General features: G+C 39.5%; 1 protein-coding gene across 1 annotated transcript in view; it reads left to right on the top strand.

The window, feature by feature from the left end:
* Positions 1–25721, top strand: part of LOC121929002 (vitellogenin-2-like) — a 40566-nt gene that overhangs the window by 13652 nt on the left and 1193 nt on the right. Inside the window, 20 exon segments of the mRNA XM_042464326.1 lie at positions 156–373; positions 1587–1684; positions 3619–3740; positions 4983–5084; positions 5679–5804; positions 5885–6056; positions 7409–7502; positions 9988–10173; positions 10837–10972; positions 11297–11534; positions 12501–12676; positions 15814–15829; positions 17734–17809; positions 17811–17874; positions 18584–18706; positions 20718–20853; positions 21551–21737; positions 23042–23136; positions 24448–24545; positions 24636–24795. Coding sequence (XP_042320260.1) covers positions 156–373; positions 1587–1684; positions 3619–3740; positions 4983–5084; positions 5679–5804; positions 5885–6056; positions 7409–7502; positions 9988–10173; positions 10837–10972; positions 11297–11534; positions 12501–12676; positions 15814–15829; positions 17734–17809; positions 17811–17874; positions 18584–18706; positions 20718–20853; positions 21551–21737; positions 23042–23136; positions 24448–24545; positions 24636–24795 — 2623 coding nt within the window.

The raw sequence follows: 25721 nt of genomic DNA, 5'->3' as shown, positions 1-25721 counted from the left end.
AAAATAAGACACACTGTCTTGGGGTGGGCTTATGCCTAATGATTTGGAGTTGTTTAGTAGTTCAGCCTAAATGGACAAGTTTTTGACTTGGTGTAAGGACAGTTCATATGCCTCTATAAACTAAGAATTGTGAAATTCTACGTTTTTCTCTCTAGGTACAAGAAATAGTTTTTGAGATCTTCATGAATCACACAGTCCCTGTTGAAGTCCGAATGGTGGCCTGCATTGTTTTCTTTGAAACCAAGCCTACTCTCCCTCTAGTGACTGCTATGGCCCGTGTTGTGCAAAAGGAAAGCAACTTACAGGTTGCCACCTTTGCTTATTCCCACATGAAGGTACTGGCCATGGGCAGGATTCCACAGCTTGAAAATCTGTAAGTAGGTTCTATAAGAGAACTAAAATCTGTAAGGAGTTTATCACACTAGTCAGATCCCGCGGAAAAACGGGAGTTAAACACAATATTACATGAAGATAACCCGGAAATGTCCAAAATTTATCAACCGACGTCACAATTAACGTGAAATAATGCGAAGTTAATCTGCAGTTAAAGCAGAGAAAACCAGCAACTTTTAAAATTCGGTTTGTTCGATTTAATTGCGGATTAATTTTGCACTAGTTCGTTTTAGCAGCAATTCAGTGTGATAAACTTCCCGAATTTGCAATTTCTGTTTAAATTTGAAGTTAACTCTCGTTTAACTCCCGTTTTGTCGTGGGATCTCACTAGTGTGATAAAGCTCTAAGAGAACTAAAAACCAAGAGGGTTGGAAATGAACAAAATACCCCATGTAGTATCATGAGAACTAGTCAGCCTCACACTGTGACAAGATCCTTTGAACTCTCTCCCAGTCACACATGAACCACTCATGGATAAGCTGAAGCTGAGAGAACATTTGAACTGAATCAGATAGGATTTTTTGTTTGCTTTATTGCCCATCCCAAAACAAATAATTGTACCCAAAAATGCTGGTATGTCCATTCCAGTATCTTAAATCAAGGGTGGCACTGCCGCATTATTTGGAAAGGTGAGGTGTTTACTTCAGGTGGAAGATATTGATGATTGGAAAGGAAATGTTGCATCTGAAACAGAGTAGGTATGCCTTATCCTCCTAAGTCAAGGTAGCTGTTCTCTAAAGCCATCCAAGTTATATAATTAACAGTTTAGTCCCTTTTATGACACCCAACATTTACTAGCTAAGGCAGCTGTCTCACTTTGCCAATCCAAGCTATGGTCTAATGTGGCAGTGTATGAGGGAAAAAATTATTTCTAGGCTTAAGTCTGCATTTTAAAGAAACTACCCAAGATGCCTAAACTATTTTAGGGGCAGGATTGGATAGCTTCTTCAAAATTCAGATTAAAACCTGAAATGGATTTGCTGTCCTAACTGTCATGGAAGCCATCACTAGAAATAACATTCAGATTTCACTCTAGTGAGTTTTTGCATGTGGAGTAGGTTGTGGTAGGGAGACTTGCCTTTAATCAATACATTTGGGTCATCCCTGCTTTTAATATAAAACAAATAGGAATAGCAGTGTTTTGTGTGTTTTTTTTTTAAAAAAAATATCACTGTTGTTGTTTTTAAAAATAGATCTGCTGCTTGCAAAATTGCCATTAAACTGCTCCATCCCAGGCTAGAAAGGCTGAGCATTCGTTACAGTAGAGTTCTTCACATTGATGGCTACATGTGTAAGTCATGCTGGTCGCAAAATTTCTCAACTTGCTTTATAATCCTGGTAAAATATTGCTGTTGTATAGGGGGGGAAATACACCACAAAATTGATGCAAAAATCCTAAAATCTGGCATTCTAAATCCAAAATGACTTCAGATTGGCTCTGTCACACACAGTTTTTATCACAACTTGCATTGATGTTTTTATTTTGTAATGTGTGATTAAGATTTCTTAGAGGTGTAAAGAGTAAACAGTAAGAAAGGGGTTAAAGATTTCTAATGGACTTTCAAAACACCTTCATTTCCTGATACGAAATGCAAAAACCCATCCAAAAGCACTATGTTTTTTTTTTAATTCAGCACCCCAAAATAAATTAAAATATTTTTTTCCATCACAAGCCTATGCCAGGGTTTGAAAAAGTTGCTTGTCTGGGCTAAAACTCCCAGAAATCCTATGATCATGCTGTCAAATGGATTCTTGGACATGTAGTATAGTTGGGAAATGTCAGACCTACATGTGCATGGAAATGGGAGATGCTTTTAAGATGGCTGTTTGTAATACATCACTTCCTTTAAAATGTAATAAGCCCTACATGGCTTGGGCCCAAGTTACTTGAGAGAATGCCTCTCCCTACACAATCCGGCCCACACTCTCAGAACATCAGGGAAGAAATTGCTCGATTACCCAAAAGCAAGGCTAACAACAACTTCCCACAAGGCATTTACGATCGCGGCCCCCAAATTGTGGAACAATCTACCGGAAGAGATCCGTCTTATTGCCACCTTGGAAGCTTTCAAGAGGGCACTTAAGACGGATCTCTTCCGGCGGGCCTACCCACCTGCCCTATTATGACGACCCTGAAAGAACCCCACCCAACTATGATAAGACGGAAATAGACAGCAAGCCAACTTTTAGCAATAGTAGTGATATTGTGATTTTACTGAATATGTTGTAATGTGTATGTTTTTATGCTGTGATCCCGCCTCGATCTGCAGAGAGAGACAGGAAAATATAAATAAAAATATTATTGTTATTATTATTATTATTTCTACTGAACTGGGAGGACCTCTGACACATTAGGCTGTGCAGAGCTTTGCACTTCGCCCCAAAGGGCAACAATATTTGTGTATGTCTGGGTTGCAGAAACCTCTTGAGACGTACTGGTCCCTTTTCCCCACCATCACGAAATTGGCTGTGCTCTTTGTTTTCCCCCAAAACCAAAACTGGAGATGACACAGCATCATTTCCAATTGCTCCAGGAGACTGTCCCCACCCCCTTCTAGTATTACCAATCCCAGTAAAATCCATATTCTTCACCTCTCAGTTCTACCTTCATTTCCCCCTTTTTCCTCTAACATCTATCAATGTTTCAATTACAAGCTTCCAACAGAAGAAGAAATGCCAATGTGGATATTTTATTTAAAACATTTTTCCCATGTTGTTTAGTGGGAAAGGTTCCAAGAGTAGCTTACAAAGATCAGAAGCAAAACAGTCCCTGACTTCAGTCTTGTAATCCAAAAGATGCAGCACATAAGGAAAAAGGATGCAAAGGGAGGAGAGGAAAAGCAAGGTCTTAAAAGGAGCCCTGGTGGCGCAGTGGTTAAATGCCTGTACTGCAGCCACTCACTCAAAACCATAAGGTTGCAAGTTCAATACCAGCAAAAGGGCTCAAGCTCAACTCAGGCTTGCATCCTTCCGAGGAGGTTGCTAAAATGAGTACCCAGATTGTTGGGGACAAATTAGCTTACAGTTGTAAACCGCTTAGACACTGCTTAGGTGGTATGAAGCGGTATATAAATGAAGCTTGTTTGTTTTGTTTTTAAAATTACAGTTCTTATAAACTCCACCAGAGATGGAACACATAACCTGATAGTCATCTATTATATACACAACTGAATTTTTTCCCAAAATGATCAATGAATATTTATTTTATTTCTATTACTACTGTAGCAGACTCTGGGGTTGGTGCACTTGGAAGAATTTATATACTGAACAAGCCAAACACATTGTTTCCAAACATCATTGCGAAGATCAGAGGTTTCTATGGTGCTTCAGCAATGGATATTGTAGAGGTAAATATTTAAGGGACATGGTGGCTTAGTGGTTAAGATGCCAATTCTGACAGTCGCGAGATTGGAAAGTTGGCAGTTCAAGGCCCAAGCACCATGTGATGGGCTGAGCTCCTGTCACTAGTCCCAGCTTCTGCCAACACAACAGAAGGCGTACAAATGCAAGCAAATAAATAGGTACTGCTTCAGTGGGAAGGTAACAGCGTTTGGTGGAGTCATGCTGGCCACATGACCACCAGAGTCAACTTTGGACAATGCTGGCTCTTCAGCTTAGTAACAGAGATGAGCACCACCCCTACAGTTGGTTACGACTAGACGTTCACGTCAAGGGGAAACATTTACCTTTATCTTTAAATATTTAGCACTGGAAAATAACTATAGTTGTATAATAGGCTAGATTGTATAATAGTTGAAATGAACATTTTAGTAAAAATCGTTGGCTCTTCATTTGATGGACACTGCTGGTTGTTTTGTTTTGTTTTTTAAGTTCAAGCTCCCAAGATTCAAGATGGTTTCTTATAAAGAAATATACAAAGCCCCCAAAATGTGATTAAGCATTATTAAAAAGTGCAGCTTTTATAAGCATTGAACTATAACTTCAGTAAATCTATATATATGTATGCATTATTTTTTCAGCGTGTTTCATTCTTGATAGATTAGATGCACAGATACAGTATATTAAAGCACTTTTTAATGGACTCGACACAGCCCAGCTTGAGTCAGGATACAAAAGAAATCTGCAGGATACAAATTAGATGTGATGTGCAAAGTGAGAAGTGGTGCTGGGAAGTGGATCAATGCTTTCATCTCCTGCTGTTTGATTTATTTAAGTCACCATCACCACAAGACAATTTAAAACAAGCTAAGAAATTTAAAACCATATACATGCACAGATTTAGACAAAATCGGTGGAATGACACTCATGTTGGTGCCAGTGGGATCTCAAGGGGGCCGGGAGCATTCCATAATCAGATTATCATAGCCATCTGCCATGTCCTTCCACAATGGATTGCCTGCACTGGTAGAACACAGAGAAGAAGCCCTTCAGCAGACCTCAGTCCTCAGGGAGACATTTCTAGAGTTCTTTTGCTTGATGGATTTGCTTTGCTTTTCCTTCTCACTGTTCAACTTTTTAAAAAGTCTTTTATAGGTAAAGCTTTGCAAAACAATCCATTTTCACTTTTATGTATTTGATTATTTAGTGTGTCTCTGTCTCCTAAAAGTTTCCCCCCTCATTTCATGTAGATTGGTCTCCGACTGGAAAGCCTCTCTGATGTGGTCAAAAGACAGAATATTCAATTTGAACAATATTCGACATACAAAAAAATTAAGGAACTTGGGAAACTGGTATGTGAGCTTTCCCTTTACATTTGTTTGAATATGCAGCATTTTTTCAGAACTGTAGCCAGCCATTCCATTATTTTTCTAGCAGAAACTCCCACAAAACCATTTTGTACAATTACTATCATAATTACTAGAATTTGTGTTATTAATGAGTTACAACTATTTATTATTTGTACTTTACAAGTATAAAAACATATTTCTGGTTGCTTCCAGAAATCTCCCCCCTCCCTCACCCTTTGAGAAGTAAAGATCATAGTCCTCAACCAAACATTCAGTCCCAGAGATATGACTCACTTACAAACTATATAATCCAAGCTATGATTAAAATAAGTGGAAATTAAAGAATTATCAGTTTATTTGTATCTGGTTTTCTGTGGTAAAGCCATCTTCAAGTGATTCATAATGTTAGAAAACTTTACATAAAGAATTAAACATTTCCATAACTGTTTCAAGATTTAAATAGTCAGACAAGAGTCTAAACTTCTCACAATAGTTAATATACCTTGAGATTAATAATTCACATAAAGGTCTAAAGAAAGAAAAGGAAACTAATATTGCAAAGTATTTATTTTTTTAAAAAAATTCTTGTCTTTCCAGCTTCAGGGATGGAAGGAACTACCCTCAGAAAAGCTGCCATTGGCAGCCTATCTAAAGCTGTTTAGTCATGAAATCGCTTTTGCTGGTATTGGTAAAGAATTAGCCCAAATGGCTGAGAAGGTATGGGTGCTTATGAAAAATCTGTTGTAAGTATTTCCCTTCTCTGACTGCTTACCAATCACATGTATATTTTTGTCCTTGTGCAGCTGCTGCCCAAACCAAGAGAGCTGATGACCACTCTGTTCCAAAAAGGTCTAGCAGGCAGATGGGTTCAGCCTATACTCGCAGGAGAAATCCGACGCATTGTGCCTACCTGTGTGGGCCTCCCATTGGAATTTGGATTGTATACCACTAGTGTGGTACATGCAGCGGCCAAAGGTGAGCATTGACAGGAAGTAATGTCATTAAGGTGTGTTTTCAAGAATTATTTCTTTAGAGCTCCTTTACCTTGCACATTTTCCCCTTGTCAAACCCCACTCTCCGCAAAAAAATGAGAAGCCACTTGGAAATTCAGTTTAGGCGTCCAAAGAGAAGGATAGGCAGGGTTAACAAAGGAATACAGCCAAAGGAGTCACCAGGGGTGTGGGTTGCAGGACACATCAGGTGACACCCTAAAGGAGGGGGAAGACACCACTGCTCATCAAACATCTGCCTTTTTGCAAAAATGGGCTGTGGTGCTCACCTATGTCTTTTTAAAACTCTGAATAGATGGTGTGAGTGGGGCAAGGCTCAGTGGGAGAGGGGGGGTGAAAGAGGCCCCAGGGTGTTTTTTTTTGGGGGGGGGGTTAAAAAATTAAATTCCTTATTCTTTTAAAATTTTCTTTGAAAACATCACATCTTACCAAAATTTCACTTTAATCACATGAAATTGTATACATATAAATACATTTGGGCTGTATGATATTGTAATTTAAAGGTATAATTTTAATTTTGCTAGTTATTTATATCACACCTATTGCCATTACGTTCATTACAATTACGGGGTGCAGAATCTTTCCTTCCCTCCCCTGAGTAGGTGGAATGAGAATGCCCCTCGCCCTCCACTTCTCCCACCAAAAATCAGGACATTTGCTTTTCCTTTAAAAGGGGCAAGTTTCATGATACTGAGTCCATGTCTCATACCCCCCCCCAACAGCCCCCATTTGGTAGGGACAGGTCTGATTAGTCCTCAGTTTCCCCACTTTTTCATCTGTTTTTAAAATGCTCCCATTTCTATTCTCTTCCCCTTTTCTCCATTTGTCCTCAGCCTGTTGCTGTTGCAGCAAACTAAGCGTAAAGTGCAAAGGTAGTTTGCATTCAGTTAACTCAGCTGGGGGAAATTACAAGAGAGGTTGGAACTTTTCCCTTCCCAGCAGGCTCCAGCAAAATCAAATTGCTGCAGCTTCTCCTAGCTTGTGTGTTCTTTCTCTTTAATAACATTTGCCGTCTTGGCCACATGTGCCTCAGTTTTCATTTGTGAAGTGCTGGAGATGCAAAAGGACTGTCTGTTTCAACTCTAAGATGAAAAAATATGTTGGTGTTATTGCTCCTTGAATTAGATCTCTAGAGAGAGGCACATATCAGATGCTTTTAGTTTTCATCAGATCCATATCACTTGAGTTGTTAGGTTTAGTAAATACCTTATAGCTTTGTGAACACATAAATATCTTAAATAATAAGTTAATGGTATAATTCTGATGTTTCTTTCTTACTCCACATTTTTGGCACTAAATTATTTCTTACTTCTGCAGTAAGTGGGCAGATATCTCTTCCTTTGACTAATGACTTCAGACCTGAACAATTGCTTGAATCCAGCATGCATCTTACTGCTGAGATTAACCCAAGGTATGTGTACCAGTATAAAATCAGAGTATTTCAAGACCAAATGGAGCTTTGTACATAATTCCAAATGATGCTGGGTAGGTATGCAATTCATTGGCGCTACTTTTTCCATCTGCTGTGGACAGATGAGCAGACAGGAAGAGTCAGCTCACATGGAATCACAATGTTCAATCATTTTGTCAGGCCAAAGAGAACACAAACATTTGATATATAAGGCCAGGCTATACTATTTCTTTATAATATAAAAATATTCTTGTCTACCTCCTGACCACTTTCACAAGTGGTGAGAAATTCTAAAGGCCATGTAGATTCAGGTTCAATTTCTATCAGAGAGATGGCAGGAGACTTAAGAATGTTCTGTAATATTTGAGTTTATTTATAAGTATACAAGTTGAAAAGGTCTGTTTGAATTTATTTGCATAAAACTAAGTTGAGAAAATATGTTGATGTTATTGCTCCTTGAATTAGATTTCTAGAGAGAAGCACATATCAGATGCTTTTAGTTTACCAGAGCTCAAAGTTCACCCTCTGCCTCCTTCCCAAAAGTGTAGTTTCTGTGGGGTAGAAAGTGAGGGGAGGGTGTTTACTGTTTCCCAAAGGGTCCTCGCTCTCCAGAAGGGTCCAAATATTTCTTGATAATTGTGGCTCATTGACCTGCATTTTCCTGAACAAAAGATGTGTTTGACAATTGGACTGCTGACCATTAAGAAAGGATTATATTGTTCCCCCCACACCTCTCTTGACTAAACTGCCAACACTGAAATCCAGCATTCATAACACCGTAAAATGATTTCACTCATGATGTTAAAATGCCTTTTCTTCTATGTGTGACTAATATTAATGCAGAAAAGAATATGGAACTAAGTGACTTCATTTACTTTCTCACATTTCATAGAGCCATAAATGAATTATGAAAGCTCCAGATTGATTGGTCATACCAATAACAAAATGTAATGTACTTTGTGAACTCACCAAAGGATGGAAGCTCTCTGTCATTTAATAATTAGTTCTTTCCACATGTATCCCTGTGACTGCAGTGGACTAACCTGCTTTTGAGAAGTGATAGCATACACAAGAAATTCAAACCATACTTTCTGAGATGACTCTGCTTTTTTGCAATTGTTTAGAAAGTGTATGGTATTGGTTATTTTCAAAGCAACCACTACAGTATTCTCCATATTCAGTCATGCCTTGTTATTAAGGGACAATCATTTGTGTTTTCTATTGCTCTTCAACTGCAAGTCTAGTTGCCCCCCCCACCCAGGAAAAAGTGATGAGTACTTTTAAAAAGTTGCTATTTTCATTGGAATACATGCTTAGTGATAGTTTTTTTATGGGGTTTTCGGGTTATGTGGCCATGTTCTAGAAGAGTTTCTTCCTGACATTTCGCCAGCATCTGTGGCTGGCATCTTCAGAGTTTCTCTGAAGATGCTAGCCACAGATGCTAGCGAAACTTCACGAAGAAACTCTTCTAGAACATGGCTACATAGCCCAAAAACCCCACAAAAACTATGGATGTTGGCCATAAAAACCTTCGACTCCACATGCTTAGTGATGATAATTGTAGATCCAAGGCAAGTTACTGACTGCTAATTTCCTCACCTCCTTCCAAAAAGTTGACACATGTGGGCTCTCCCATCAGGTATGCAAATAAAACCCTAATTGTTGCCATCCTCTTCAGTACAGTAGGAAGAAGGATGGTTACATTTGGAACAGTCTTAAAGTGTCAGATCCACTTGATTCTTCTAAAATTCATGGGTTCTCATTAAATGCAATGGCATAATAAAATGGTGTCCTGTATATAAAATGGAAAAATCAAGGTTTGCTTTTTGGAATTTATATTTTTTAAAATATTTTTAAGACGTGAATGATTGAATCTATGGATAAAGAATTTAGGGATATGGAGGCCCAGTTGTACAGAATTATCACACAAGAGACTATCCTTTCAAATTATGCTGCTTCTTGTGGTTGGAGAGTGACCTGAAATCTGGGGTGCCAGATGTGGTCAGCAATATTTATGCTTCTTGTGGCTGGCTGCTGTGGCTGCTGACAATGTTGTCCATCAGAAAATGTAGGAAAAACCATGGCTCACAGCACTGATGCTTAGGCTACATGGTCATAGTAGAACCATTATGTTTTGAAACCCAGTTTCATTCTAGTTTCAAAGTTTGTAGTAAGCTGAAATAGTACAATCCACCCAATGGTCTAAAATCTATATTTACATTGACTTCAATCACAGTAGACATTATTTGCCAGTCATTGAATCATTACCAGTCATTGTTTTGTTTAAATATATCTACTCTGTTAAGGATGTGAATCACAAACTGCTGGAATTTATACACTACATGATCTTACAAAGTACTCATACTATCCCTGTGTTTGTATTGTGTGCTAGATGAACTGTAAATATGATACTGTATGGGGAAGTATAACTGTATGGAGTCAATTTACAGTATTTATTCAAGTTGGTGTTTCCATATTCTTTCAGTGTATATACTCATTTGGTAGGAGTGATGGGAATCAACACACCATATTTCCAGACTGGTCTTGAATTCCATGCTAACCTTCATGCAAGCATTCCAGTGAATTTTGATGCCAACATAGACCTAAAAGAGGAAAGGTTTACATTTGCAATTACACCAGTACAACAGGAGACGGAGCTGCTGGCTATGAGGTACCATAGCAAGATCATTATTTTAGCAGCAAATTGTGAATTGCAGCATTCCTAGTATTATAAACATCTGCCTGTTTCTTTATGCAATAAATATGTATTGTTGCTTTTTCCTTTTTGTTAACCACACTGCCAGTGTGTTAATGCATTTACCTTTACAGGCAGTTTCTGTTATATGGTGGCCTCGATCTTGCAGTTCTTACCAAGGCAATAAAGTAGATGAGATTTTTGCCTAAGTAAGGACTTCAGGATTAGGCCCAATGGACTCTCAGCTTGGTACAGAACACAATGCCATTCTCAGTACCTAGGAACTCAAGAGCAAAAAGGGACCTACAGCATCATGGAGATTGGTGCATCATTAAGAAAGGTTGGCTAATTCTTTCCACCAACAGATTACTAAATCACACTCCCTTTATCTTGTCTCAGTATGTATGGGGTTGCAGAAACTAAGCAGCGAAGTGGAAGATAGGGGTTCTTGGAGGTGTTTCCTTCACAGGGTCCCCATGGCTCAAGATCAACTGGGGGGGAGCAGTTAACAACAACAAATCACCTCTATCTTCAATTCTCCTTAAGATGAGCATGGGAAGTACAGTACTAGGTTGAAAATAACAGTCTTGCATACCTGATTCATTGCTCACATTGAGTATTCTATGTCTGTCCTTTTAGGATTAAACTTTATGCAGTTTCAAGAAATGTGGATGAACCAAACTCAAATAAGATGTTGCCAGTTCTACCTGAAGTGCCTGGATTTAATGTTTTAGATCAGTGCTTTAAGTCATCCAAACTATATGATGTTGTGCAGGTAATTCATGCTATTTTACAAATGTAAACACATCAAAAGATCCAGATCCTGCTAATTCTTGATGAATTTAACTTTCATTTTTATTGGATATTACTGGATACTTTAAGCCAATTAATGAATATATTTATTCACTTTTATACTGATAAATATGCTTCCCACTAATTAAAAATATATTGCCTATCTATATAATAATTCATTTGCTGAAAATGTTCCTTCAGTACAATTATCTAACTCATCTACATCCAGGATTTACTTAATTATTCTGAGGCAAACTGAATAATTTATCCAAAGGTTATCTGCTGGTTGTTGTTTTTTTTAATACAGCAAAGACAGCAAAGAACAATGTTTGATATTACATCAAGAAGGTTCACATACAGGCTTGAAGATAACCATCCCCGTGCTGAAAGAGCAATATCATACCCACCTGCCTTTTATATCAAATTGCCAGCTTTAGGATTTCAGACTTGTCTTACTATGAAACAGTGTGACACAGGTTTCCCTGGAGAAACATATCTACAGAGATTTTTGGGAAAATGTGAAATCAAACTAGCTATGAAACCAGGTACAGTATATATAACAAGTTGGTCTCTTAATCAAAATGAACACACATCTTATTTAACAGTGGACTAGTCTACATAATTAAAATACTCCTCATTCCAGTTGAATACAGTGCAATCTGGCCATACAGGATTTGCAGGAGTTTGTGCTTTTTGTGGCCCTCTCCCCTAAAAAAACCCCTTAAACTCCATGGAAGCTTCATGGTTTTTACCAGAGTATCCATGGAAATCCACAAAAATGTGCATCATCGCACATGTGGCCATCCATCTGCTTTGCATAGATTCAGACAGCTGCACATTTTTAGCAGAGGGAGGGTGAATAGATGGAAATTTGCAAAGGAAAGTGGAGATAATTAAACGTCGATGTGAAATGGTCTTCTTGGTGATTGTTCCCAGGCTGCAAAACTCTCTTTTCTGTAGGGCTAGAATGACTCCCTCACTATTGTCCTTTCACTGGTAGGCAAATACTATTTTATTCAAGCAGGCTTTTACAACTGACTGGTTGCTGAGGAAGAGACCTTTGACTGGAGGTCACCAGCTATTGTGTATATATGACTCGTTGTTCTTTCTCAGTTTTTCTAAACCTCAGCCCAAAGTTAACACTTGGTCCTCAAAATTCACGCCAGCAATGGTAATATCAAGTATTGGGTACATACAACATTAATAAAAACAGTGTCTCCTTAGCACTGAAAAATAAAAGGCTAGGGAATCTGTCAACTGTCTGAGGCACCCCATTAACAGAAAAACCGGTGTCAAAGTTAAATTTTTTGACATATAAATCAGATTATTTCTCTGTAAAGGTGTTTAGGAGTGGGAAAATGTAAGTGCAATTTGCCTGTGCAAAATTAAGAGGTTTTTAGCCAGGTAATCTGTAACACTGCTCACCACATCCTATTGCTACGTACCTTTTAAGAACCATCAATTTAATGCTCACATGTGTTTCCTTCTTTCTTTCCCCCCACCCTGTACAGATGCTCCTAAAAACAAAATACAGCTGGAGATCCAAGCTGGATCTGAAACAGATTCAGAAATAATCCAGTTGAAACACCGTGAAGAATATGATGAATCCTCTTCAGAGGAGGAGCAAAGGCGTAAAGTGAAGAAGAAGAAGAAGAATAACATGAAGAAGACTGAAGAAAATGAACAGGTTTGTATGGTTTAAAAAGAAGCTCCCCAGAATGAGTGGTGGGATACGGAGGATGTTTGGGAAAGGAGGAGGCTGTTGAGACATCTTCAATGCAGCTCTCAGAGGGAAAGTCCTAGAAATGAGGGTTAGTTTACACAAGCATGTCCATGGGTTATGAAACTGAGGACTAGACAGGTCCAGGGAATAGATGGACTCAAGTTCAACTTATCATATGAGTCATAAAATTCACTGGGTCACTTGTGTCACTTGTTCTCTCTCACACACACTTTTTCTGACTGATCTATTTCATAGGGGTGTTGTTGTGAGGATAAAGTGGTAAAGAGGAAAGAGGAGATGCAGGATATAAATCTAATGAGCAAACAAATATTACCTTGGAAACAGTGACTAACAGTACAGCCAGTTCATTTTTTGTGGTCACTTTTCAAAGCCCCTTGTAGAAATTCCTCTGTATAACATCAAGGTCCATGAAGCTTTGCCCTCTACCTATATGCATTCATTGTAACATCTACACTGAGGTGGGGCAAGATGGTGATGGACTAATAACATCTACAATGAACTTTTCCTGACTTTTCTGCAAGGTACTGCAGCAGTCACAGAGGTCTGTCTCTGTGTCACACATGACCCTAGAAAGGGACTTCACACCAGTTTTTTTTAAAAAAAACACTGTGTGGGGACTCCATAGATGTTCTTGAGATCAGATAATCAACTTATGAGGTTCATGGGGAAATGCAATCCATCGGAGCCCTCATCTACCCACTGCTGTGGAGGGTACTTTAGTGCTGCTCTGGGTGCCTGAAAACCACCTACCATTTTGTCTCTCTCCAAGGGCGTGTGTATGTCAAAATAGCAGGACATTATTTACTGACTGGTTACATTTAAATCTCACTTTTCTTTTAATGAGATCAAGGCAACATGGTTGTCCACTTCCCCAGGTAAATTCAACAATAGCTGTGTAAGAGAGGTCAGACAGAAAAGAGAAGGGAGGAAAGGAGACCTACAGTCACCTAATGAGTTTTCCCCCATTGGGAATTAGGACTTGGATATCCCAGACCTGAAGTCCAGCGCGGGCCAAATAAGAAGGGAGTGAAAAGAATTCCCTCCATCCATACACCTCTCCGATTGCCTCCCCCGCCGTCCCAATTGAACAGAAGTAATAATAATAATAATAATATAATAATATAATAATAATATTTATTTGTATACCGCCCTCTGCCGCAAACCATCCGGGCGGTTAACAACAGTAATATTAAAATATGACAATTTAAAACAAACTTTATCCCTCCCCCCTTAAGACAGTATTAAATAGGTATAACATATAAAAATACAATATCAAGGTGATAAAAACCGCCATTAAACTAAAAACCCTGATATCCCTCTGTTGTCCTCACCATCACTAAGATGGGGCCACGGGAGGAATGAGGGAATCAGGGAACCTGGGCCGGGATGGTTAATCTGGAAAGGCCTGCTGAAGAGATCCGTCTTGACCGCTTTTTTAAAGCTGTCTAATGATTTATCTGACGGATCTCATCCGGCAGGTCGTTCCAGAGTTTGGGGGCGACAGCAGAGAACGCCCTCTGGAGGTTGCCGCCAAGCCTAGATTTTAGAGCTGCATGTAAGTTCCTCCCAGAGGAACCGGAGAGCGCGGGGAGGATTGTATGGGAGGAGGCGGTCTCTAAGATAGTTTGGACCCAAGCCATTTAGGGCTTTAAAGGTGATACCAACACCTTGTACTGGGCCCGGAAGCTATAGCCGCCAGTGGAGGGACCTCAAAACCGGAGTAATGTGGTCCCTCCTAGATGTACCTGACACAACCTGGTGCCATGTTTTTGAACCAGCTGTAATTTCCGAGTCAAGCACAGGGGTAGCCCCATGTGAGTGCATTACAGAAATCAAGGCGTGAGGTTACCAGTGCGGTGCAACCATCTCGAGATCCCTTACTTCCAGACAAGGGCGCAGCTGGCGTATCAGCCGAAAGCTGATAACAGGCACTCCTGACCGTCGCATTTACCTGATTTGTCATCAGGAGCGACGAGTCAAGGAGCACCCCCAGACTGCGAACACAGTCGCTGGAGGAGAGTGTGACCCCTTCCAGGACTGGAGGTTTGCAACCCAATTCTTGGTTTCGGGGCCGCTACCATGAGCACCTCCGTCTTGTCTGGATTCAGTTTCAATTGTTTTTCCTCATCCAGCCCATTACCGCCTGGAGACATTCATTGAGAGAGAGATGCCCTAGAATTCGGAGCCGACGAACGAGAGATACGGAGAAATAGTTTGGGTGTCATCAGCGTACTGATAACACCCAGCACCCTAACTCCGTATTATCTCACCCAGCGGCTTCATATAGATGTTAAATAACATCGGGGACAAAAATGCCCCTGAGGAACCCCACAAGTGAGGTACCTCTTACTGGAGCTACCGTCCGAGTAGCACCCTCTGAGACCTGCCCGCGACCTGTCACTTCTGTTTTCCTTTTTAGCCCATTTTAGAAAGGAGTTGTGTGTGTTTTGTAGTCACTGGGGGAGATTGGAGGTTTGGAAACCCCAACAACATTGTTCTGCAGTATTTGAGCTGTTCAGGAGGACCACAAAACATACTGTAAACCATATTCTGCAGGCCATACTTTCCCCACCTTGTGACGTCTTATCAATACGCCCCTGGCATAGTGGTTTGAGCACTGGATTTGGCCCTAGAGATCAGAGTTTGATTCCTCTCTTGTCCATAGAAAACCATTGGATGACCTTGGACATGTCACACACTCTGTCCCCATGATAAGTTCACCTTTGGCTCAACCCAATCAGAAATGACTTGAAGGCACACACCATATGTGCCTTGTAGGCAAGACACAGATAAAAGGTAAAATTCCATCATTATAAAATGCATTCCGTTTTGGTTGGAATAATTTTTCAATGTTTTCCCCCTCTCTCTTCTTCTTCTTCCCAGGACCAGTCCAACATCTCAAGACTGCATAAGCCATCAGGCTAGTGCTACTCTCATACCATCCAGAATAAGAAGAAGCTAAAAATATATAAACTTGTACTGGCATGCTGCTTTACATCTTCCCGACTACAGTACAAATATTTGTGTCAGACTTGCAAGGATCCAAAAATTAAATTCTGTGGTGATGTTTCCATTCTCAGTTCTCAAAATGCAGAGGTAAGAAGCAAGAATTTCAGTGAAACAACTATGTTTTTTCAGCCAGATCATACAACACTTTCATATTATCCTATAAACGTTTAAGTGGTTCAATTATACACCTCAGGTGGTGTCATTTTGATTAACATGCCTGTGCCTTTTTCAGAAATTACTGAAATGGAGCCAGCTAAAGTTTATGGCTTTTAAGTATGTATAACACCATATAGACAGCAGCCACTATTCTAGTCTGGTGATCTCCTTTAAATTATGTGCCATATTTCTAATAAGTGTGGGGTTTTTGTTACATCATCAGTGTCAAACTGCTGGTATGATACAATGTGCTGGTTGTATTATCTGTTATGTTAAACTGCTAGATATGATACCATGTGCTGGTTATTATAGTCAGTAGTAATCCAAGTGGTACTTGCTCTCACTTCATCAGCTTTGCTTCTATTTTTATTTGCTCTGGCACTTGTCACTAACTATCCTTCTCCATATTGATAATAAAATTTATTTTGGTGTAGTGGTTTGACTGCTGGACTAGGACAGTGGGAGACGGGCTCGACTCCCTGCTCTCGCTGTAGAAGTCCACTGGGTGACTTTGAGCAAGTACATTATCTCAGCCTCAGAGGAAGGCAAGGGCAAAACAACCCTTGAACAAATTCGCCAAGAAAACTTCCTGATAGATTTACCTTGCGGTCACCATAAATCAGAATCAACTTGAAGGCACACAACAGCAGCAGCAACAATGAATGTGCCTGGCAGCACTGAAAGAACTATTTTTCTGAGTACATTGTGATCTAGGAGTATCTGTGTGAAAGAACCATAAGTTATATAAAGAATACAACAGTTTTGTTTTGGTTTTTTTTGTTCTTTGATGCAAAAGATGATTCAGCAGATTGGGAGACCTATCGTAAAATAACCACAGTGAGACTCCTTGTATAACTGGGGCATTTTTTTGTGTGTGTGGTGGGTGGTGTGTGTACTGTTGTTTTCGTGTGGTGTTGGTTTTTGGGGGGTAGGGTGCAAAAAGTCATAATGTGCAAAAAAAATAAGAGAGGAAATCCTATATGTCAGCAAGATTGGGAAAATCGAAACTATCAATCTAACATGTGGATTAAAATTATACATTCTTATGGAGGGCTAATGATACAATAATCATTCCTGGCTGGTTGAAAATCACTTAGGAGAGCCAATGTTATTGGACTTTCCTGCATGTTTTCCTTTATACTGACATGTGTTGTAGTGGTCTAAAATAAGCTATTTTAGCATAGATTCCATGAAAGGCAAATCTGGATTCTATGGAATCTAGAAGCTCATGGCAGCTATAGAGTTTTTTCAATATGCATTGCTTTTTAACATCATCTCTTTGGTATCCATTTGTCAAATATAATATTTTTTATTTTGGGACATGTGTGGACGTTCTACATGAGACTATTCTATGCCTCTAACACTTCACAGATATATGCCAATGTGTCAAGATGAAAAAGTTATTCATGAGAGGAATACACAACTAAGATATTTTCCCCCTCCCCACTTCTATCCCCTGCTGAGTGAATTGTGTAAAATGATTTTTGCACTCTGAATTCAATTTGCAAGTAAGTGGTAAGACAAGAGAGAAAGTTGACATTTTAAAAACAGTTGAAAAAGTGGGAGGACAGAGGATTATTTAGGACTGTCCCTGCCAAATCAAGAAAGCTGGGTGGGGAGGATGATACTCATCTTGTATGGACTTATATATGACAGAAATTCTCCATGGCTTTGGGTAACTTTGAAGGACAGTTACATGTTTACTGTCCTGCTTTGGCTGGGCATCAGCATAGAGTTGAAATTCCTTTTGGTGGTTAAGGAAGGATTTGTAGTAGTGTCATGATATTATTCCTATTTATTTTTAGCAAGAATGTTCAGTGCCTGTTGCTTCTTAGGGTTACCTAAAATAAGGGGAAAGGACTGTCGTGACTACGAGATTGGCGCGAAGATTGCATATGGACAGTTTGCTGGATCCCGCCATGCAAATTAAGCTGGAATGCCCAAATACCTCCAAGAATAGAAGAAGCTGCAAGAGAGTAAGAATGAACTAACTTGAAATAGATGTTTAAACTTGCTTAAGGAAACTTATGTGGGTTTTTGTTCCATTTTAGCCCAGGTTTACATAAAATCAATAAAACCAGATACAGCAATATATAATAATGATAATAATAATAATAAAAAATAATTTTCAAATGATTTGTAAAATCATTTCAGTAAGAAAGGGTGTCTCAGCAATGGTCAACCACTGCAAGATTTTTGTGTCTGGGGACTTTGTTCAAATGTGTGCAAAACATGACACTGTTATGTGGATAACAGTGTTTTTTGCACAGTACTGTTTTCTTTTTTTTTCTAATTGAATTTTATTGAGGTTTTACAATAAAACACAAGTCGTAGATAATGCATAAAAACACAACAACAACTATATAGGGCCAAGGGTATGTATTGATGAATAGTTTCTGCAGCAGAATCAAACACACAGTACTGTTTTCTGAGCGAAAATTGTTTTGTTTTTTTTTTGCAAATACTCAAGGATTTTAAAACAAACCAGGGGTTTTGCAGGATTGGGGGGGGGGGGGGAAGGGAAGATCTTAAAATGTGAAAATGATTGGGAAAAATGCTTAAACCATCTTAGCCAGCAGGGAGAAATGTTCACACTGGAGTGAGATGAATAAATAAGGATTTACATCAATGATGAATCATATAACCTTCTGCCTCTTCTTACCTTTCCTCCAGGCTTTCTAATTTATTCCAGGCACTGCTTTGCTCGGATTCTCTGAAGTGGAACAGAAGAATCCTTCAAAACAGACTTCTGTCATTCTGGCTCTCACCTCTCCAAGAACCTGCAGTCTTGTTGTCAAACTACCTAATGTAAATACTTCACTTTGTGATTTTCTTATTCTTTCAAGTGGGGATGACTATACTCCACACCAAGTAAAATGAGTCTCACTAGTTCCACTGAAAACTATGGTATCTCAATCAGTCATAATAAAGTTGTCATGCTGATTCCAAAAGGAATTAAGAATAGCTTACATACACTTCAGTTGTTTTACCCACATGCAGTTAATAGCCATGTGCTACTGCCTCCCACCCATTCCTTGCTACTCATCTGAATTACATGCTTTTTAGCCTGGTTCAGACTTTGAAAAAAAAATGATGTCAAATGATTCTCAGGGGGCTGGAGAACTTTTGTCCAAAAAGTTACCAAACTCTGATCCTAGGTCAGGGGTGTCATTAGGATGGTGCGGGTGGTATAGACCAGATTGGGTGACACCTCAAAGAGGGGGTGTCAGTGCAGTTGTGGGAAGGGGCTGCCTTCCAAGTCTGGCAACTCTCTGGCCAGGTGGGAAAGTGAGTCACCTCCCTTGCCTACCCAGCCAGCAGCTCTGCCAGACTCAGAAAAAGCTGCTGTAGAGGAGATGGAGGTATTAAAAATGATCCCCAGTGGGTGTTAAATATAGTATGTATGCCACTGCCCTGTGTGATTTGGGTTTAAAACCATATGGGTAGCCCATTCAAGGAAAGCCAGATTCCCCACTTTAGAATTTTAACACCAGCATGTGGATAGCAGGGGCGGCTACAATGGGAATAGAGTCAATGGGTATCGTCCTATTCTCTGTCTCTCCACAGTTTTGATCTTGTAGAGGCAAATTACTAGTGGAGATTTACTATGAGCTGTCTAGAATCTTGTTGGCTAGTCCTAACTGGAGTAGACCCACTGACTCAATTGTTGAATGGTAACTCAGCACAAATAGGTAAATCCAATTGATTCAATGGCTCTACCTCAATGGTGACTAACACTATGATTTAGGCTAGCATTATGTTACCCATTGAAAAGCATTATTTTCTTTTGTCAATTTTACACACATATAATTTCTGTCACAAGGACATTTCACTGACTTACTTGCCAACTGTAAATATTGTTAAATTCCATCCACTCACTTTAGTTAATAAATTACAGATCAGCACATAAAATCAAACGATTCCACAAGAGTCATGAAATCATATTAACTCAGCTCTCTAGATAATTCCCTCACACGTCTTGAAGGAGTGATGTAAATGGAAACAAGGCTAGCGACACCCTCCAACAATAATTTTTCTACAATAGAAATGAATTCTGCCATGAGATAATGTGTTGCACAAGTGAAGGGAATAGTTATTCTCCTTGCAAAGAACACAGAAAGCTGGGTCAAGGATTAAGGAACTGAAAAGAGGAAAGAGCATGGAGGTGAAAGCATGATGCTTACAAGTGAGCCAAAAATTATCATGGGGCAGGGGTTTTGCTTTCAGCAAATAGTTTTTTCTCATGTCGAGCAACCTTTGCAAAAGCGCGAGTGAATAGTTCATGCTGCTGTCTTCCTTAAAATGGCTACTCCAGCCATTCTGAAGGGAAGAAATCCACAGAATACCACAATCTTCAGAGTATGGCCTTCACCCTTCCCCTGCAATGAGAAATATGATATTGGATGGGACTGAACATATCACTGTTGTTTGCCATCCTTAAACTGGACGTGGCCACTACTGTAGAAGAGACAAACTGCAGCAATGTGTAGAAAATCAGTAGCAGCTCTTCCATTTCCTTCCCTTTCCTTTGCCAAGATTCCTCTAGAGCAAAGTTTGTGGTCCATAAAGTGTTACCTTCCACTATGACAAAACTACAGCTCAGCCCTATTCAATATTGTTCTTGAGTTATATATGACATACAGAAATCTGACAGGTAAAATAGTCTACATTATTAAATGTAGATGTCTCCAGCCCCCTGAGAACCTAGTTAAAATCTACCCAGTTTGCATTTCTAAGCAGTTACCACCTGTGTTGCTACCTGCTGAAATCATGAAAATTTATAGAATCATTTTACCGTAATTCTCTCTTTTTTCCCCAGGTTACAATTTATGACACAAACATCGGGCTCCCTCTTCCACTTTATGTAGGTCAACATACAGGAGCCTTAGCAAAGCAATCACATGTCTGGAGTTTTATCTCTGATGTGCCACCCTCGGTCATTGAAAATCTGAAAGGTTAGTCATGTATACAAGACAGTTGTTCTCCTGGTTCTAGCAGTATGCATAGGCTGGTTTAACAAAGGGTATAAAACATCAGCCTCAGGGAATCTCATCAGGCTGAGACACCTCAACACATGTGTGGCCATCCCTGAAACCATCAGCATCCCAAACAGTGTTCACAGAATGATGAACCATTTTCAGGTTTGCAAACTGAAGGTGAAAATGTAATGTAAGCATCTGTACAATTAAAATAATTGGTGGTATTCTGCATGGCAGTTATGGATGTGTAATCTAGAGTTACCAACCAATAACTGCTCTATTTAAGATAAGACTACATAGTCTTACTAAAAGACTATATAATTACCTCCCAACCATCTTAACAACCAGCAACCACACTGGACAAAAGAGTTCTGTTTTAGCTACTCATTGGTGGGCAAAAAGAATGACATTTCCAGCCCCCTGTCACCAGCAAGTGAGGCTTTGACAATCAGAAGCAATTCTTTGTTTCAGCCTTGCTCAATGGTGAGAGGGACTTGGAAACATTATCTTCCTTGTGCCCCAATTCACTGGCTGCTGCTATTACTAGTTGTTACAGTCATCTGGGGGGGTAATTGGGCCAGGTTATTTAGTTACACATATGTGTAGCTGATGTCAAATATCACAGCCTATCCCTAAGATTTGCAAATGCCTACTGATAGTGTTTATTTTTCAGGTCATTGTTCAGTATCTCAAGATAGTGTCACAACTTTCAATGGCATTAATTTTAACTATGCAATGCCTGACAGCTGCTATCAAGTCTTGGCCCAAGACTGTAGCTCAGAACTGAAGTTCCTGGTGATGAGGAAAAAAGTAAAACATTCTAACGATTTGAACACCATCCACATCAGCCTTGCCAATCTGTAAGTAATGTGTCATAAATTAACCTACACAAAATCTAAGGTGCCACACATAGTTAATGGACACTTGTATTATAACCACTAGCAACAGAAGTTATACTAGTAGGCACACAACTAGGGAGATTTTCAGAAGGGAAAAAAGCTGGGAGTAAAAGCCATACTCCTGGCAAAGTTGGGCGATCACGCTGAAGATTTTAAAATAATGTCACACTGATCCACAACTTCTCCTGGGAAGAACCAGGACTGCACCAGCAACAAACTGTTCACGGGACTTCCCCATGAATAGTTTGTTGCTGGGCATTCCTGGTTCTTCTCAGGAGAAGTCCTGGATCAGCACGATGTGTCTGAAAGTCTTAAGCACGATCATGCAACTTTGCTGAGAGTATGCCTTTTATTCCCAACCCCCCCCCCTCCCGAAGATCTCCTAGGATTGTATACTTTTGCCAGCAAGTATTCACAGATTTTACTGTAATGTGAAACAGCCAACTCATCTTATTTCTCTATATTCTGTGTGACAGATAAGAAGACAGAGTATTTATTATTCCGATAGCTTGAATCCAAGATTTTGTCCTCAGCTGCCATACAGCTTTTTCACCCAGCAGATGTTTCCCTTAACAGAAAAGGGAAAGAAAGAATGTTCTTTGAGTCCCTTTGAGCCTCTATATTGGGAGAAAGGCAGGATATAAGTTAATAATAATAATAATAATAATAATAATAATAATAATAATAATAATAATAATCTTCCTCCAAAGTTTGCTCCATAAGTTTGGGAGAAACTTTAGATCAATATAGATAGTGAGATGGGGTGATGGAGAGGACAGATGAGGGAATTTGAAAGCATTACCATTCCCTGCTTTCCATTCAAGGAATCTTCCTTGAATCAAAGAGCCTTCCAGTGTTAGGATAGAACTCAATACAATTACAGTGGTGCCTCGGGTTACGAAAATAATTCGTTCCGCGGCCGCTTTCGTAACCCGAAAAGCCTTCGTAAGCCGAAATGCCCTAGGCGCTAATGGGGAAAAAGCCGCGGCTCTGCCGCGGCTCCATTTGAAATAGCGCCGGAGTTTTTTCGTAACCCGAAAAAACTTTCGTAACCCGAAACAATAATTCCCTATGGGATTTTTTCGTATCCCGAAAAATTCGTAACCTGGGTATTTCGTATCCCGAGGTACCACTGTACATTATAAAGCAACTGGTCTTGGGTCTGCAAGATGATTTACTAGCATGTAGGACATTAATGGGCTGCTCTTTTAATTAAAGCTTTCTTTCTTTCTCCCCCCCCCCCCCCCCACCTGCACCATCTGAAGGGAAATTGACATGGTTCCTTCAAATGGGATAGTTAAACTATGGATTGATGGTGCTGAAATTTTGGCAGAGAATCTCCCTTATATTTCCAGTTCTGGTAGGTAGAACAACACCCTGACTTTTTACTTAAGCATGCAATGTGTGAGTGTGTCATCAAGTCACTGGCTGACTTATGGCAACCCCATGAATTTCATAAATGAGACTCCACCTTAACATTAGGAGGAATTTTCTGATGGTAAGAGACAGTAGAATACCCTGCTTCAGAGTGTGGTTGAGTGTCCTTCTTTGGAAGTATTTAAATAGAGTCTGGAAGGCCATCTGTCAGGAATGCTTTGATTGTGTATTCCCGCATGGCAGGAGGTTGAACTGGATAGCCTTTGGGGTCTCTTCTAATTCTATAACTCTATAGGGTTTTTAAAGGCAAAGACTACTCAGAGGTGGAAGTGGTTTTACCAGTTCCCTCTACTGAAATATAGCTTACAGCACCTGGTATTCATTGGTGGTCTCTCAACCAAGTACTAACCAGGGTTGACCCTGCTTAGCTTTCAGCATAAGACAGAATCTGTCTGATCTGGTGTTTCTAGGGTAATTGCTTGATATATCTATGAGATGGGTTAATTTGTAAAGAGGTTAGTGTGTGGTTATGATTAGAAAGCCATCTGGAAGGACTTGAGTAAGGGGTATTCCATCCTCACAGCTAAGAAAGTCTGCAAGTTACATGGCCAAAACCATTGTTGTTTTTATGATACTTCTTCCTCTGCGGTTGGTAACTGGGAATGGCATAGAGGGTAACTTTCAGGTCGTCAAACTGTGCCCCAGGATCACCATCATCATATAAGGAGTAACTATGGCCTGCTGTACACATTACACATTAAGGAGTGATTATTTATTTATTGGGTTTACACATCCATTGCTCTCAAAAATGGAACCTGACACAGTTCACAGTTTGATTGAATTTAAAAAGGTTCAAAAATCAAAACACAATTAAATTAAAACCTCAGTTTAAAACACATCCATAAAAATAGAAAATGTAACAGCAATTCGCTACAAACCTCCTTCCTCAACAACCAGTTGCCAAAGGTCTGCCAAAATAACATGATCTTGGCTTGAGATATAAATCTTAGATTTATCACTGAATCATTTTGGGACATAAATCCAAGATTTAATTCATTTTTAATTAATACCAATATTATACAACAATACAACAATATTATACTCTGTACCAGAAGGAGAACATAGAGAATCTCACTCGCTGAGGAAGTTTTCATTGAGTAGTAGCAGTGTTTTAGCTGCCAAGTTTTGCCTTCTATACTTATTGAGATAGAGAAATCAATAATGATGAAAACATGTACTGATCTGTACCATAAACTTTTACTTTAAAGATAAAAATAATTTTATTTATTTACAGCTGGGTATATCTTTATCACCAGTGAGGAGAATGGCTTGTTATTAAAAGCCCCAGAAACTGGTATTGAAAAGCTCCACTATGATGGAAACGTGCTAAAGGTACTCTTTTTTGTTGTTGTCATACTTGTATTAAAAAAAACAACAACTATTTAGCCAGCACTACATTGATATTTGTTATGTCTCATGCAGATTCAAGTACCTTTCTCAATGATTGGGAAAACCTGTGGAATATGTGGAAGATATGATGCTGAATATGAAGAGGAATATAAGATGCCCAGTGGATATGTAGCCGAAAATGCAGTCAGCTTTGCTCAGTCATGGATGGTTCCACAAGAGTCCTGTGATATAGGTCAGGAAATTATTCACAATATTCATATATCTGGGCACACATGTTTTTTTTTTTTTTTTTTTTTAGCAACCTCTGCTTAACTGATAGCAATCCTGATGAAAAGTTACACAAAAACAGGGGACCAACATTTTCTGAGTACTGTATAACTCTACCACAAAACATGGGAAGAGACTCATTTTTCTTCCAGACTTCTAGTAAGTTAGGAGGGTCATATTACTCATGATAGACTACAATATGCTTTTAAGATATGTGTGTGTATTAGACAGCAGCGACCAGTCCCCAAATACTGGGAGTATATTCACATATATGTTGAATGGACAAAACCTTCCTTTGGGCTAAGAGAATGTGACTTACCCAGTGGGTTTCCATGGCTGAGCAGGGATTCGAACTGTGGTCCCCAGAATCATAGTCCAACACTCAAACGCTGTATTGCACTGGCTCTCAAGCACAGATAGTCATCTGTAAATAAACAACTTGCAAGTGAAGATATCTTGTCCATGGGGGAAAATATAAGCACCAATCATTGTTACCAGGATATGCTACCTTTAGTGGGAAGTTGGTTGGGCTTCATTTAGAGTGGCATAATTGATAGAAGTAGTGAGAAGGAATTACAATTACATTCCCAAAAGCTCACCAAAAAATTGCAGATTTTAGGGGATGGGCAGAAGCTACAAAATTCATTCCCAGGGACCTAGCAGTCAGAAAACACCATGGGATTCCCTGTTTCTCTTACATCAGAGGACTAAGGAACTGATTGAGGTGTAAAGACTGGAGCCACAAGATAGTCACCTGTGATTTGCTCAAAACTCAGGACTGTAAATAGCTTGAGCATAGAGTGAAATCCCAGCACTACCCTCCAAATCCACACAAAGTATGCTGCATCACTCTGGATCTAAAATGATGTGTAGTAGAACCAAGCATGAAGG

Source organism: Sceloporus undulatus, chromosome 4, assembly GCF_019175285.1.
Source record: "Sceloporus undulatus isolate JIND9_A2432 ecotype Alabama chromosome 4, SceUnd_v1.1, whole genome shotgun sequence".
Classification (NCBI taxonomy): domain Eukaryota; kingdom Metazoa; phylum Chordata; class Lepidosauria; order Squamata; family Phrynosomatidae; genus Sceloporus; species Sceloporus undulatus.
The sequence above is the reverse complement of the archived record's forward strand: the minus strand, read 5'-3'. Positions and strand labels throughout refer to the sequence as shown.